The 16,136-nt window shown below is 36.2% G+C and overlaps 2 protein-coding genes and 1 long non-coding RNA gene across 3 annotated transcripts in view; 1 reads left to right on the forward strand and 2 right to left on the reverse strand.

Annotated features, from left to right (window-relative positions):
• Positions 1-16,136, reverse strand: part of LOC134823450 (sperm-associated antigen 1-like) — a 99,050-nt gene that overhangs the window by 77,680 nt on the left and 5,234 nt on the right. The window lies entirely within an intron of this gene.
• Positions 294-7,064, reverse strand: LOC134822697 (uncharacterized). Its single transcript, XR_010161217.1, has 3 exons — positions 6,950-7,064; positions 6,528-6,588; positions 294-379 (listed from the first exon to the last, which is right to left on the reverse strand). It is a non-coding gene; the product is annotated as an uncharacterized LOC134822697 (long non-coding RNA).
• Positions 11,555-14,578, forward strand: LOC134823461 (uncharacterized). The gene is made up of 6 exons (XM_063834925.1): positions 11,555-11,654; positions 11,887-12,142; positions 12,353-12,474; positions 12,638-12,726; positions 13,000-13,240; positions 13,934-14,578. The coding sequence occupies exons 1-6, from the start codon at positions 11,586-11,588 to the stop codon at positions 14,078-14,080; spliced, it is 924 nt and encodes a 307-aa protein (XP_063690995.1). The 5' UTR covers positions 11,555-11,585; the 3' UTR covers positions 14,081-14,578.

Consider the following 16,136-nt stretch of genomic DNA (forward strand, 5'->3'; position numbering starts at 1 on the left):
GCACTTTTTAGTTGTCCAGTGGGCATGACTGTCCACATCTGAAACAGATTTTAATGAAAGGAACTAAATAATAATACGGTTGAGTAAAATCAAATCTGAGACTTGAGTGGCGAGTGCAGTAGGGAAAGAAAATCTATAAGTGCATCTCAAACTGCTAAACTTGACTTACTGTTGAAAAAGACTGTTTGACTACACTTCAATCCACCAGCCTCTCATAATTTTCAATTTGTGAAGCAGCTGGCGTGAGTTTCGTGAAAATCTTTCATAATCCCAGCCTCCAGAAGTTGCTTTTATTTTGGGTCCTCTTAGAGCTTTAGAGGTTATCGATATTCCAGATTATGTCTGCTTTGTTGTCTGTACTTCCGGGGGTTGTATAAACCTGAGAAATTGAACAGTTCAATACCAGAGAGAATGCTGAAGACTTCGAAAGTTCTGCCAATATGTTTATTTTCTATACATAAATCCGAATTTGTCTCTTTAGTGGCGATTTTAGACAAAATTTACCTTCTTTCGGACTAAAATTTGAAACTGAATTGAAGTTTAAACGATTACCTCTAGAATGATATTAATGAATTAGTAAATTTATCATCTGAAGTCAAGTTATGGTCGATTTTGGAAGCTTGGATACGCTAAAATTATTAATTACATCAATATGATATCAATTATTGCGCGCGGCTCGGTTATATTGCGCGTGGTTACTAGGCGCCAGCGGAAGAATTGCTTACAATTTTTTTTCCGTTCGGCAGAAAGACAATTGTGACTGACAAACATGTAGAAAACTCTCCCAGAACTTCTAGTATATTCTTTAGGGCGGGAAATACATCGTATGCAAGGTCCGTGATTATCCCGCCAAATCCGAATTTCTTCCTAAATATATCACAAAGGCACGTTCACAATTTTTGCGCGTTATAAACCGCTTCATTTTAGGTCGTTCTATAGTTAATCTCACTACTTCAAAAGGGTAAAACTGGTTAGAGAAGAACTCAACCTTTGGTTTCTTCACAAGTAGAAGCACTAAGAAAACACCCAAGTTGTCCATAATAGAGACAAGAAACAAACTTTCAAACTAAACAGGCTGACTGAGCTTAAGAGGTTTATATACATTTGTATACCTATGGAACTGTAGAACTGTTGAAATCCAAAGAAGGTTATTGACATTGTTCTCTAGAGGGTGCTGGCATTTTACCTTATAATCATTCTGGAGACGGGAACGAGCATGTTACTGTTAACAAGAGTCAAAAATACCGGCAGGGCACTCATTTGAATTCCGTAAGTGTTCTGGGCGTGAAACATTGTCTTCAGGATAAGGAATCTGTTGCTCCAAGTTATCAACAAGATAAGAAAACGGTTCACTGAATTACTTTAAATGCTTTACTGTTTCGAGGAGAATTGGTATTTGGTGCACTACTGTTCTCAGGAGAAGGAAACCACCTTTCTACTACTGACGTATACATATAAAAAAAGATGAAAAATATTATAACAACAGAACCTTCTAGAAATATAATTTACATACATTGCAGGATACGTGGCCCTACAAGTATACCTAGTATATAGTGGTGTTATGAAACAATTCAAAGATATTACCATTGTCCACTCTCAGTTTTTAAACTGTTTTAAACGAAGATATATTATTTAACATAAAAATTTAAAATAGTTCTGTCTGGTAATTGATATACACATCCTGAAATAGGGGCGGTTAAATTGTGAGCTTTAATTCGAGGGTCAACATAAAATCATGGCAAATGGTATCTTACAAGCAATGGCAATATAACCGGGCTTTTTTAAAGTAATGGCTAGGGTACTAAGTAGCTAGGGTACTAAGTAGCTAGGGTAATAAGTAGCTAGGGTAATAAGTAGCTAGGGTAATAAGTAGCTAGGGTGCTAAGTAGCTAGGGTAATAAGTAGCTAGGGTATCAAGTAGCTAGGGTACTAAGTAGCTAGGGTAATAAGTAGCTAGGGTACTAAGTAGCTAGGGTACTAAGTAGCTAGGGTACTAAGTAGCTAGGGTACTAAGTAGCTAGGGTAATAAGTAGCTAGGGTATCAAGTAGCTAGGGTAATAAGTAGCTAGGGTAATAAGTAGCTAGGGTAATAAGTAGCTAGGGTATCAAGTAGCTAGGGTAATAAGTAGATAGGGTAATAAGTAGCTAGGGTACTAAGTAGCTAGGGTACTAAGTAGCTAGGGTACTAAGTAGCTAGGGTAATAAGTAGATAGGGTAATAAGTAGCTAGGGTAATAAGTAGCTAGGGTACTAAGTAGCTAGGGTACTAAGTAGCTAGGGTAATAAGTAGCTAGGGTAATAAGTAGATAGGGTAATAAGTAGCTAGGGTACTAAGTAGATAGGGTAATAAGTAGCTAGGGTACTAAGTAGCTAGGGTGCTAAGTAGCTAGGGTAATAAGTAGCTAGGGTAATAAGTAGCTAGGGTAATAAGTAGCTAGGGTATCAAGTAGCTAGGGTACTAAGTAGCTAGGGTAATAAGTAGCTAGGGTACTAAGTAGCTAGGGTACTAAGTAGCTAGGGTACTAAGTAGCTAGGGTACTAAGTAGCTAGGGTAATAAGTAGCTAGGGTATCAAGTAGCTAGGGTAATAAGTAGCTAGGGTAATAAGTAGCTAGGGTAATAAGTAGCTAGGGTATCAAGTAGCTAGGGTAATAAGTAGATAGGGTAATAAGTAGCTAGGGTACTAAGTAGCTAGGGTACTAAGTAGCTAGGGTACTAAGTAGCTAGGGTAATAAGTAGCTAGGGTAATAAGTAGATAGGGTAATAAGTAGCTAGGGTACTAAGTAGCTAGGGTACTAAGTAGCTAGGGTACTAAGTAGCTAGGGTACTAAGTAGCTAGGGTAATAAGTAGCTAGGGTATCAAGTAGCTAGGGTAATAAGTAGATAGGGTAATAAGTAGCTAGGGTACTAAGTAGCTAGGGTACTAAGTAGCTAGGGTACTAAGTAGCTAGGGTAATAAGTAGCTAGGGTAATAAGTAGCTAGGGTAATAAGTAGATAGGGTAATAAGTAGCTAGGGTAATAAGTAGCTAGGGTGCTAAGTAGCTAGGGTAATAAGTAGCTAGGGTAATAAGTAGCTAGGGTAATAAGTAGCTAGGGTAATAAGTAGCTAGGGTAATAAGTAGCTAGGGTATCAAGTAGCTAGGGTAATAAGTAGATAGGGTAATAAGTAGCTAGGGTACTAAGTAGCTAGGGTACTAAGTAGCTAGGGTACTAAGTAGCTAGGGTAATAAGTAGCTAGGGTAATAAGTAGCTAGGGTAATAAGTAGATAGGGTAATAAGTAGCTAGGGTAATAAGTAGCTAGGGTGCTAAGTAGCTAGGGTAATAAGTAGCTAGGGTAATAAGAAGATAGGGTAATAAGTAGCTAGGGTAATAAGTAGCTAGGGTACTAAGTAGCTAGGGTACTAAGTAGCTAGGGTAATAAGTAGCTAGGGTAATAAGTAGCTAGGGTACTAAGTAGATAGGGTAATAAGTAGCTAGGGTAATAAGTAGATAGGGTAATAAGTAGCTAGGGTAATAAGTAGCTAGGGTAATAAGTAGATAGGGTAATAAGTAGCTAGGGTAATAAGTAGCTAGGGTAATAAGTAGATAGGGTAATAAGTAGCTAGGGTAATAAGTAGCTAGGGTAATAAGTAGATAGGGTAATAAGTAGCTAGGGTAATAAGTAGCTAGGGCACTAAGTAGCTAGGGTAATAAGTAGCTAGGGTGCTAAGTAGCTAGGGTACTAAGTAGCTAGGGTACTAAGTAGCTAGGGTACTAAGTAGCTAGGGTACTAAGTAGCTAGGGTATCAAGTGGCTAAGGTACTAAGAGCTGCAACAATTAAGCAAATGTGTTCAGGATAAACTAAGGACTTCATCCCTCAATTATATATAAATATATATATATAAAGTTAATACTAACAAATAAGCAATAGGTGTGTGTGTACTGTGTACTGTGTGTGTGGCATGTGTATGAACCAAAACAGTGTTTGACAATTCAGTCAAACACTGCACTGTACAAAATAATAGTTCATCTGAATGTTAACAGGTACATTTATACAATATATCATTTTATCAACAATGATTGTAAACACAGGTACTGTTATGTAGTTATATCAAACATTACAATATTCTACCAATTACATGCCTGCATAAGTACATATAAGTATTATATTACATAAATAATTATATATCGCAACCTTTAAAAGTGTCGCATATCTTTTAAATCTAATACTCTACTAACTAGGTAATCGATAACTTCTGGCATTCTGGTTTACTTGAAAACCACCAGTCAAGAACAGCAGAAAAGGTGTTAAAGTAATCAAATACATTCCCATGTGATGTACCTGTCATTGTAAATTAGCCACAGCAAGTAATCTATCTAGGGAACTTCCAAACAGGAAAAAACATATTTTGTACATTTTTGTACATTTTTGTACATGCACAATGTACATTTGGCAAAAATCTGGTGACAATTGAATCATATGTAATGTTCAAGTTGTAATGACATTTTGAAAGGAAAGGTAATGAATCGATAATCACATTTCAAAAATTCAATTAAGTATTATACGTTACTGATTGATTCATTTGTCACATTATGGAGACAAAATTATCATGGCTTGAGTAGTATAAGAACTTGCCTAGTTTACTCAGTTTAAAATCAGTGTTTTGTGATTATTGATTCCACTATTACTCTAATAACGAACTTCTCCATGACCATAAACAAGTGTCACAACAAATCACTGCAGATTTACTATGAATACCAACCTGATATAGAGCCAAAAAGTGATACATTCCCCTGATACAGCATCATTTCAATACATGCTCATTTATGTGATTTTTGACTCATTATGGCACTTTTAACCATCTAAATTCTCTAAATATTAGTTAGCATGCTATTATTGTGATCGATAGAGTTCATTATTACAATCATTCCGTTGATATTCATATCACATTCATCATTCTAAAATAATTAGTCAGAATTAACCCTGTGTGTGATAATTGCATCATAACTCCACATTTAACCGGTGACTCTTGGCACTTTTAACACTCAACTATCTCAAAAAGGTTCAATAATCACATTGAGAAGCAGGACACACTCACAGAATGTAAATTCATCATTAGAGGTGCAAAAAAAGAATATTTTGTGATTTCTGGCTCATATCTGCACAATTAACAGATATAAAGAGATGAATGACTTCATTATGTGACATTTGAATCTTTTTGGACCACATATTAAAATTTGGTTAACTTTCATAGCATACTCCTTGAGATACAAGTATTTTAAAATGCTTCACACAATTTTGGCAGTGAAAAATCAATCTCTAGTGCCACCTTTTTATGAACGTGTCCATATATGGTATCTTAACCACATATTTGGTACACGAATTACAATAAATTGAATAAAATATGTGACTAATTGTTAACAAATGGTCGGTTTTGATCAATATTAACCACCAATTATCGACACCTTAGAACTTACAGTAATAATCAATTATGAAGCTGATATGACTATGGCCATAGTCATATATGGTATAGCTATAGCAATCAAATAAACCACTAAAACAGCCACTTCCGTACGCCATAATAATTGATACCAGGCTATATTAGGCTCAAAATTGAGTTTGTCAGTTTAAGATGCATTTAAAATGATCTGATAGGAAAACTGGTTCCCTACAAAATGCAAAAAAACCAAAATTAAAAATTCCTTATGTTAATGGTTTAACCGCTACGCGGCCGCGAAATTTGCGATTTTTCGCAAACCAATTTTTTGGCTTTTTGGCAGCGAAAAATAGCTCTTACTCTATGTCTGTTACACAAATGAGATAATATAATAAGTTGACTCCTTTCATATCTCCAACAACTCTCAAATCTTAATTTATTTGAAAAAACCTTAATAGGCTATCTATAATTTAGCTGATTTTTGACATGAACCTGAGTTTTTGCCCCATTTTTAGGCAAATTTTTGGCCTTCCAGCCCAAATATAGTTGTGTTGCCGGCATTTGCCGCCCTATTCCATAACTCCATCTAAAAGCCTAGAGTATTCCCTACATTATACAAAAAAATCATCTTGGGCATTTTTTTTTTAATTGCAGATTTTTTACCAATTTATCGGCTAAAGCTATGTTATTTGGGGCTTGTGCCCACTGTGCAGGTGCAAGCTTAAGTATGATGGGGTATAATAGGCTATTTCAAATGTTAAAATATGATTCCATATGTGTTTAATACACGTTTTCGCACATTAACAGCTGTTTTTAGCACATTAGTGTTATCTCAACCAATTGTTAACCACCAAAAATAAACCATTTATCTGCATATATTGTAAAATTCATGGCATTACCACTAAAGATTAACCACTGATAGAGATCACAAGGTTCACTGTCAAAATTTAAGGCAAGTCTGGACAAGTTAGCCAATGTCCACTAAGTTTCCCCAGATTTGCTGCTATTGCTGTGTTGTTTCCAGTTACCAAAAATAACTAACTTTCGACATAACATACACTGCTAATGAACTGTACAGTTGCAATTTCAAAAAATTACTAAGTACTAACCTACAACAACAGGTAAGTCACATGAAGGAGTGTTCCAAGGCAAAACCTGTCGGTATTCATTCTGAAAAAATGTCCATTAGTATTGCAGATCAGCTGGATCAATGAAGCTATCATAAGTTCTCATTGACTCTGTTAAAGCGCTCTGTTCTTAAAAGTTTAATTTATTGACATTTCCCTGATGCCAACATTTTCCAAGAATTTAAGTTTGTAAAGACTATATTGGATTAAATACAGAATTACAGATAGCTATAGATTATGTTTATGTTAAATTACAAATTAACCAATATTTATGATATCATGTGCCAACTTTAAGTAAGGTTTAAAAGCAAATTTTTATGAAAGTAGTAACAGAGCTTTTCATAGATCGAAGTATAAACGAACTTACGAATTATAATTATAAGTTATAAGTGATTAGTAAATACCTCATGATTATCAAATAATCTGAAGAGTAAGGGTTATCTGCTGATGCATGTTATCTGCTGATGAATGCCAAGGTTGTCTTTCACCGTGTGAAGTGCCGGTCTGGTGTTCATTCTAATTGAAGATTTATTGGTTTTACAGTAAATTAAAAGCACTTAAGTTTTCTTGCCACATTGATCTTTATTAAATGTAGTTAACAAGGGCATGAATGAATTTGAATCCTAAAATAGAGTTGATCCTGTAAATTAAATCAAAACCAAACGGTTCTCAACTTTTCATAACCAGCTGCACACATACAAGGTCTGAAGATAATAAAATTACAGAACAGAGCCATTTGTACACGTTAGTAGAATTACAACTTTATTGCAATGAGTAACAGTCTTTCGACAGACTATTACTCTGTTTTACTAATGAAATATAAATTAAAATCCGTTTTATCTGGATTTTAGTCATTGAACATTAATGAGCAAAAAACGATCAAAATAGGGAAGCTGCAAAGACTTTAAATTTGACATTCCAAACTGACCAAACACATGAAGTTCCTGGCAATAGTTTAAATTTGCACCATCTAAAGTCATTCCAAAGGCCCTGTAGCAATACTTGAAAATTTTCATAAAACCGATATTAAACTAACGTTTTGACTTGTCAAGTCAATAGAAATAATTATTGAAAAACAACAAACGCAGTTAAAATGAATTTAATCAAATTTTTGTTTGACAAAACAGGTTTTAAATTCGTTGCTACTATACAGCAAGCAGCACACTTTTGTAAATTCCAAGCCGAAGTTATGCGGAGGTTATTCCAAGATTGCAGATTGTAAAATCAAGCAAAACACGCGCACATCTTAAAATAAAAAACCAATCTTCGACTAAAATTTAACGAATGATACTTGCAGTTAATATAATATCGAATCATTATTTCACAAAAGTTATATATTGTTCAATACTAATTATTAAAAAAATGAACTGGTTATAATTTATGGTATTTAAAAGGTTGTTATAATGACAAAATGCCGTACAAATCGGCGCGTGGCTTTGTGTTTTCAGTTTACAGTTTAGTGATTTGTAACCTAAATATGATTGCAGAAAAAAACATTTGTTACTTCTTTTTTGATGCAAAACCAGAATTATATATTTATATAATTCTAATGTAATGTAAGAATGATACTTGTGTCATATATTTAAAACCATATTACTTACCTGGGGACCTCAGGCTATCATGTTCATTAACATAATGAATAGAGATTCGGCGGAATGACAGGCTGAGCGCCGCCCAGTAACATATTACTACCATATTTATCAACACACAACATTGAATTGAACGCGTATTTGTCAATAACAAATAACAAAAACTATTATTACTCATCAATTTAATACATAAATTGGCTCATTATACAAAAAAATCTTACAACACAATATAATATTAAATTGTAAGTGTTCAGTGTTGACACATAATTGATCGCTATGCTATTCATATTTCGCGCGGCGCAAGTGACCGTCCGTTAAACACACTCGATGCTTATAATGTATGCATCTAATGCATCATTAATGGAAGGCGCGCCAGTGAAATTTTTGCGCGCGAATTTACGATTTAAACGAAAAGAAACTGCAGGGTTCAGTAGATATTATGTACTTGGACAGAGTGTAAAACGTGTGTACATCACTATTTTCAATGTAATGTACAATACCATTTGATGTAACCTGTATTCAGTGTGTGTAATTTTAATTTAGCATTTTAACTAGTATAGAAGCATTTATTATATACTAACATTTATAACAATTTTAGCCTGAAGATGGCGTTGACGCCGAAAATTTGCCCTTACTCCTAACTTCCTTGTTTCACTTGTCCTTGTCTCTTCCAACCGGATAATATCCAGATATCAAGTGCAAATTAGATTTAATAATTTACAATTTAGCAAAATGATTAAGCGTGCGCCGCTTTTTCTTTATTCTTGAAATATTATTGGCTCGAGTCATTAAGTTTCGCAGTAACTCGCGCTGGGTTAGTTCATATTAGTGAAACAAATTTAGTGAAACAAATTTCCTTTATTTTCGGAGAAAACCCCAATCCGTAAAGTTGTCCTAGCTTCAAGATCGTTGCTCTGCGAAGCAAGAATGATAGTTCGCGCGGCGTTTCAAAGGGGCATTGTAGGTTTATAACCTACCAGGACGCGCGCCGAGTTGGACTCGTCGACGGTCCTGTATAAGGAACAGATATTTTACGAGTATCACCCGTTAACGTCCTCCATCATCCAAGTGCCAAAATATAAATTTTAAGCCGCAAATTACAAAATTTAATATTTTATATTGAGTGCATTTCTTCAAAAATACAATCACCATCTGGAGTTGCAATAGAAAATGTAGGGATAAAGCAGTTTTCTTGTCAAGTATTTCCCAATCTCATATCCAATTTCCTTCTAAAATTGAGTATTTTCCAAGATATGAGCTAATGTCTTATTATATTTGATATGATTTCATCGGCCTTACAATTTACTAGCAACAGTTTATGTTCTCTATCTGGAAACATTACATCATTCTGCAAAATTCACATGTAAGATTGTTATTTTATTATTGCTATTATTACTACTTAGGCCAAGGGTGATTTTCAAGTTATTGAGGGGTTATTTTTATATAGGGTCGTTGTAACATTTTGTATATACTGTTTGATGAATATCTATTTAAAACCGAGCTTACTCTTTTAAGAGACAATTTTGTATAATTGTATTCATGCTTTGTAAATACATTTCGTTGGTCACTTTCATCAGTGAAAGCTTTCATATCCTGTACTATATATTCAGGTATTCAATCCTAGTGTAATCTAGTCTGATGAATTTGTTTGAAAGCTCCTCGAGGGGTCGTCTCTAATGGACTAATTTATTGATTACAATCATAATAAGTTAAAAATAAAGACCCCAATGGGCACTCCTGAAAACATACTCGAAAATATATCAAAACTAAATAGAAAAATAAACTGACGACAAATGTGATAAAGTCGCAACAAACTGCAAATTATGGGAAAAACGTCAAGCAACAATTTTTACACAAAACACGTTTACAAATGGGTTCGAGATTGAGTTTCGAAATTAATTTCACTGATCCTCTGCATTTGTGCATAGTTACGTTGGTGTAATGTCCTTTGCTAATTCAGCTGATGATTGGTAAAATTTCATTTAGGGTTTACATGGCCCTGCCTACAGTTGAAGCCTTCTCATAAGGATACCCTTCGATACATCATTTCGGATTACAGTCAGTAGGGGGGGGGGGGGGGGGGGGGGGGGGGGTGCCAGGTACTGGCCAAACTGCGCGTTTTGCTCTAGAAACACACCAGCGTATCGTTTATTATTTTAGAGAGGGGCGTTAAAATGGGAGGGGGCGCTTTTTTGGCGGAGGGGTAAATCGTGTAAATACAATGCTGCTATCTAATCTTTCTCTAATAATCTGAATCGGTAGGTCTCCATTCTATCCATGGCATCTGCAAACTATTTGCAGCAAATACCAAGCAGGTATAGGAAGGTCCATCATCTGGACCTCTCACTACATGTCCAAGCATTCTCCATAGACTTTGTTCCACTCAAGCTGAAAGTGGGTCACTTTTGCAGCGTTTGTACAGATATGATTGGCAGTAGAAATCACCTATGGGTACAACAGTTCAATAGTGCTCCTAAATGACGCCTGTGTACAACATCCAACTTCTCCAGTTAATGTCACAGTATTAAATATTAGACTTACTAGTTGTTGTGGCTGAAAGATGCTACATCTAATTTGACTATAGAGCGAAAGTCTATTTTTTTCTTCTTGATTCTACTCGATTTTTGGTGTTCATTCACACACAGTCTCTTTTGTTGTCAAACGCGATCAAGCATTCGTGAAAGGATTGTTCTCACCATTATAATTAACAAGGGACCGTCTGAATGTCTTAAAACTTGATTTCTGTGCAGAACACTGTTTTTTTTTTTCCAATAAGCCAAACAGTATATTATATACAATAAATTAAATCAAGTGATGCAATTGGCAGAGCACAATCGTAAATCCTGAGCAATAGATATCATCTATCCCTCGTAGCTCTTCTCCTCAGGTATCAGGTTGAAGGAGACATTGGATATAGGGGCAGTCCATGCCTTCTTTGCCTTTCCACGTACACCTCTAACTGCTACTAGCACACTCCTCATTATAACACTGTTCAGGTTACTTGTAATGTCATGTTCTGTTTGAGTATCTTCAACTAAATGTATGCATTCTGTGTCTAGTACCATACTTAACCTCCAAAGCTGAATCGAGCGTCAGTATAATGCACTCTAGTCATCTGCAAACGCACAGCTTCTTTGCCTGGCCACACAAATAAAATACACATCTCTTATTGTGTATCTTGTCTGGTTAGTTAAGGATCGGGTCTAATCGGGTCCTTATGTTGCAGAGTCATGTATGATGCTTCAGTATATTGACTCTCACAAATCACAATATACTTTTTATTTGATACTTCAAGCTATTTGCCGGTTAAAAGGGGAAATGCCATGATGCTCCCTCTGATCTCCCTGCTTGCTGGGAGCTATAATGTATTGTCAGTGATCATATTTGTAAATTACTACTTGTATACTCATAATAATAACTTATTCTTATAGCCTGGTCCAACCACATCAACATGGCTGAAGTTAAACTCACTTTTATTGAAGACTTCGCCTTGTCTGGTGTTGCCGCTGTCGTCAGTAAGGTGAGAGTTTGTCCATGTTCTTCTGTCTACCGTTTAAATTTACATTCAAATTACTCATTGATTGTTTTAAGGTTATTTATGCAATGAGACAATCATGAATGGTAACTAGCTGAATCTTAACAAACAAATTTTATAGCCAAATATATCCTGCATTATTAACTAACTGAAGTATTTCATACGAATATTATATTATATTACAATTCCAAATCTAACAATTTAACAATTCTTTCAGTCTGCCGCCGCTCCCATCGAGCGTGTGAAGCTCCTTGTTCAGAACCAGAATGAGATGATCAAACAGGGCAGGTTGGACAGACCTTACAAGGGAATCGCTGACTGTACTGCCAGGACCTTCGCCTCTGAGGGATTCTACCCCTTCTGGAGGGGAAACCTCGCTAACTGTCTCAGATATTTCCCCACTCAGGCTCTTAACTTCGCCTTCAAAGGACAAATCAAGAGGATGTTCGCCGTCCCCAAGGATGCCCATACTGGTAAGTTTGGAAAATGCTATTTTGTATCTAACACTTATTTTACTTCGCCAATTACAGGAAGCCGAAGGATTCAATCATACATATGAATTTTAAATTGTCATCATTCAAAGAAACTGTATAGATCTACAATTAGCTGATAGCGTCTTATCAAAATAGATGATTATATAAGATACCAATTGTAGATATATACTAAAATGTTTCCTCCCACAGTCGCCAAGTTGGGAGCTAACGTCGCATCAGGAGGTGTTGCTGGATCAATGTCTCTCTGCTTCGTCTACTCTCTCGACTACGCCCGAACACGTTTGGCTAACGACAATAAAGTTGCCGGCAAGGTAAAGAGGATTTAATTAAGCAGCTCAAAATTGACTTAGATTATATTGCCTGGGAGTGTGCTTTTTGACCTTTTTTTTACTAACACGTGATGGAAAAATGATATTCCCATTTTGTAGGACGTTTGTTGAGTATGACAAATTAATTACATGTCGTAAATTTCAGGACGGAATTGCTACTCGTCAGTACAACGGACTCGTAGATGTGTACGCCAAAACCCTCAAATCCGATGGTATTGCTGGTCTTTACAGAGGGTAATTGACATAAAGTTTCCTTTTAAGTACACGTCCAGTACCTGGTATATTTTACTTTAGATTTATCAGTAAATACCAGCTGCCTGGTAGACGGGTTATCCCCAGGGGACATGATCTTGTCACACGTTTATCGCTGTTCTTAATACGAAATTTCTCGAACATCTCCTGTTCGGTTCTAGCATAAAAGTGGAGAACATCAAACTGTTATGAACCTTGAATTTGATAATTATTATAATTGTCTATACATTAAAAGCTAAAACATATAATCTTCAGTTTCGTCATCTCCTGTGTCGGTATCTTCGTCTACAGAGGTTTCTACTTCGGTCTCTACGACACCCTGAAACCAATTGTTCTGGGACCTGATGCCGGTTTCCTTATGTGCTTCGCTCTCGGTTATGGTGTAACTGTAACTGCTGGCCTCATGTCCTACCCCATCGATACCATCCGAAGAAGGATGATGATGACCAGTGGAACTGGAGTCAAATATGCCGGAGCCATCGACTGTGCCACGCAGGTGACTGATTTTTTTTTCATGTAGTTTTGTCTGATAAATGCTGCTCTTTAATTTACTATAATACTCTTTTCTGCAAATTTCTTGCACTTGTTCGTTCGACATCGTGGAACAATTATTTCAACGAAAATTTCTTCTCGAAGCGCACATCTATCAAAACTGTTGCCATGGAAAATCTTCAGCAAGAATTCTCCGCGATTCGACAACTCGATATTCGCTTCTTTTTTTTCTTCTCGACGGTTCGGTTTCTATTGAATGTACATACATTGGTCATGTTAACAAGCAGACGGAATATAAATAGTTTGGCATGCACGATTGGACAAAGAGAAGTTTATAAAACTTCTCATGTTATGCTAGCCATTTTATCATGCAAAAAATGTTGGAATAATCTGATATATCACGTACATGTCGTGCGATGCGGAATTGTGGTTTCCGATAGTAACATAGTTCTGGAAGATTGCTACTTGCTAGTGAGAACGGAAAAACATCTGGATCAAAATTTTAACTTCTGCAACACCGGAAAACGTTTTCTCCAAACTTTTAACTGCTCGGTCGAGAAATATCGCTGTTTTACGAAATAAAGCCACCAAAGTTACTTGGAAATAATATTTTTAAGCCTCTGTGCGGAAAATAATTTAGAAAGACACTGAAATTTTTCTTTTATATCTAGAAATCTAACTCAACCCTTGTCCTCAGATCGTGAAGAACGAAGGATTCATGTCCATGATGAAGGGAGCTGGAGCTAACATCCTCAGAGGTGTTGCCGGTGCTGGTGTCCTCTCTGGATTCGACTCCGTCAGGGCTGCCTACATCAAATTCCGTGTTGGTGGACAGAAATACTAAACTAGAGATTATGTGCGGACATTTTATAGTCATGATTGTGTATAGAACGCTATTATTGTACTAGTGTCTCTGGCGGCACAGTGCTGTAAGATATTGAGAAACTAGTACATTTTATTTTATACATGTACAATTTCGTGGTCATATCTAATTTAGAAGTCGTTTCTCACGGTGTTTCTCACTATGGTAAATATAGTCGTGACTCGACCAGTAATTTATTATTATTTGGTTATATTAGTTCTTTGATTTTGTCCTAAAAGGCGGCTGCCTGAGATCTTGAGAGTTGATTTATAGTTTCAAATCATGACCATTGTAAGTGGATGCTTTCGTACTCGGCTCCTGGCACGCTGTAATAAAGTTTCAACTTAATTTAGTGAGGCTGTTTTAATGCTGATACCTTTTTTCATTAATTTAATGTTTTCATTTAAATTCCGCTTACTTTGGGGGTGATTTGTGATGATTTATGATGCTTCATAGATTCAAGTTTTGAATGAGTCAAAATAGTTGTGTTTTTTTACACTTAACCAAATAATTCAAATTGCGGCTCACTTAAATACATTACTCATACGAACAACTTAATAACGGGTAAAAGCAGGGCAGTACGTGTCCACTGTCCAGCTAATAGCAATTTGTTGCTCGAGTAGAGTGTGACGTCCGATGAGTAAATCGAATTTATCCGATTGTTCTCGAAGGTTCTAGAATTTCAACCGCGTACCAGACCTTTAATTACCGGTGTTCTGCATCACATGACTAACTCAAGCTAGCTGAAATTTACTCTGTCGAAAAATATGCAGCAGGAAGAACATGCCTCCTGCTTATTTAACACCGTGTAAGTAAGTTAAATGATAAAGTGATTGACAATGCAACCCTGCATAGTTGTACACACTTTAGTAGTATCACATTACATTTGGCGTCCTAACTCCAGGAATATCGTTTCTGTGTAGCCCGGTACGTGCTTAACGTGACGGTAGAATATATTTATGGACTTTTCCATATATATAAATGTTTTGCCAATGTAGAATACTGAATAATATATTTTCTGTAGTGATGATTCGACAGAACCTATTAGAGGAAAACTTGTGAAAATAAAAAAGACTGTTCAGCACAGTTGATGGGCATGTTTATTGATGAAATTGTTTCGATTACTTCAATAGTTTAGCTAATGTTAAGCTAGTAATTTATCTGTGTTTAGTCTTGTTGCAGCAGTTTCTGCAAGCTAGTGTAAACTGCGTGCAAAATACAGAAGCCATCTTCCAGCAAGACAAGCAAAAACAGTTCCAATTTGTTTAAAATGTGCACTTTCTCCATGCAACAGCTCATTTAGGGGCAACAACCGGAAGCTTGAACTTGCAGTGTCACTCCACATCGAATGGATGGTGAGCGCGCGCCAAACGCCACGAATTTTCTCAGATTACTCTCATATGAAGAACACAATTTCAGTAATAACGACGAATTTTTCTTGCGCGCATAATTAGTTTCTATGCAACAGAGAGGTTCTAGAACTTCGAGCTTCGTCGTATGATTCGTCGTGACTGGGTAAGCGGTATCTTATTAGATAATTGGATAATTGATCCAACATACCTATGCATACAGATCACAGTGCTGAATATATGCAGGTAGACTTACATCTGGGGCACATAAATTACGGTTCGAATACGTTTCAATAATATTGAAATCCTTGAAACTACGGCTTTCTGTTTGGAGACTGCTAAACCCTGACACAGTTGCACATTCAGTGTATGCAGCGTGGAATAAGGCTCTTAGATCATACTTATAGCGGTAAGCGGCATCCCTGTGTCTAACTATCACAAAGATGTAATCAACTTCGGCCGACGCTAGCTGTAAGGGGTCGTTCACATATTACGAAATCAATATTTTGACAACCCCCCCCCCTCGTAATCAACCGTAAGCATTTGAAACCCCCCTCGGCTAATTACGTAATATGTGAACGACCCCCATCAACAAAACCGATTAAAATGACGTTAAAACAATCATTGAACGTGCATGTAACAATCCTCGTTACTATGGTTACTATGGTTACTACGCAACTACCTATTTC

This window comes from Bolinopsis microptera, chromosome 11 (genome assembly GCF_026151205.1).
Source record: "Bolinopsis microptera isolate Bmic1 chromosome 11, MBARI_Bmic_1.0, whole genome shotgun sequence".
Classification (NCBI taxonomy): Eukaryota; Metazoa; Ctenophora; class Tentaculata; order Lobata; family Bolinopsidae; genus Bolinopsis; species Bolinopsis microptera.

Bases quoted from the DNA above. Each gene is read 5' to 3' on its own strand.
- LOC134823461 (XM_063834925.1), top strand. From the start codon at position 11,586: ATGGCTGAAGTTAAACTCACTTTTATTGAAGACTTCGCCTTGTCTGGT. The intron at 11,655-11,886 runs GTGAGAGTTTGT...CAATTCTTTCAG, and splicing joins TTGCCGCTGTCGTCAGTAAG to TCTGCCGCCGCTCCCATCGA. The intron at 12,143-12,352 runs GTAAGTTTGGAA...TTCCTCCCACAG, and splicing joins CCCCAAGGATGCCCATACTG to TCGCCAAGTTGGGAGCTAAC.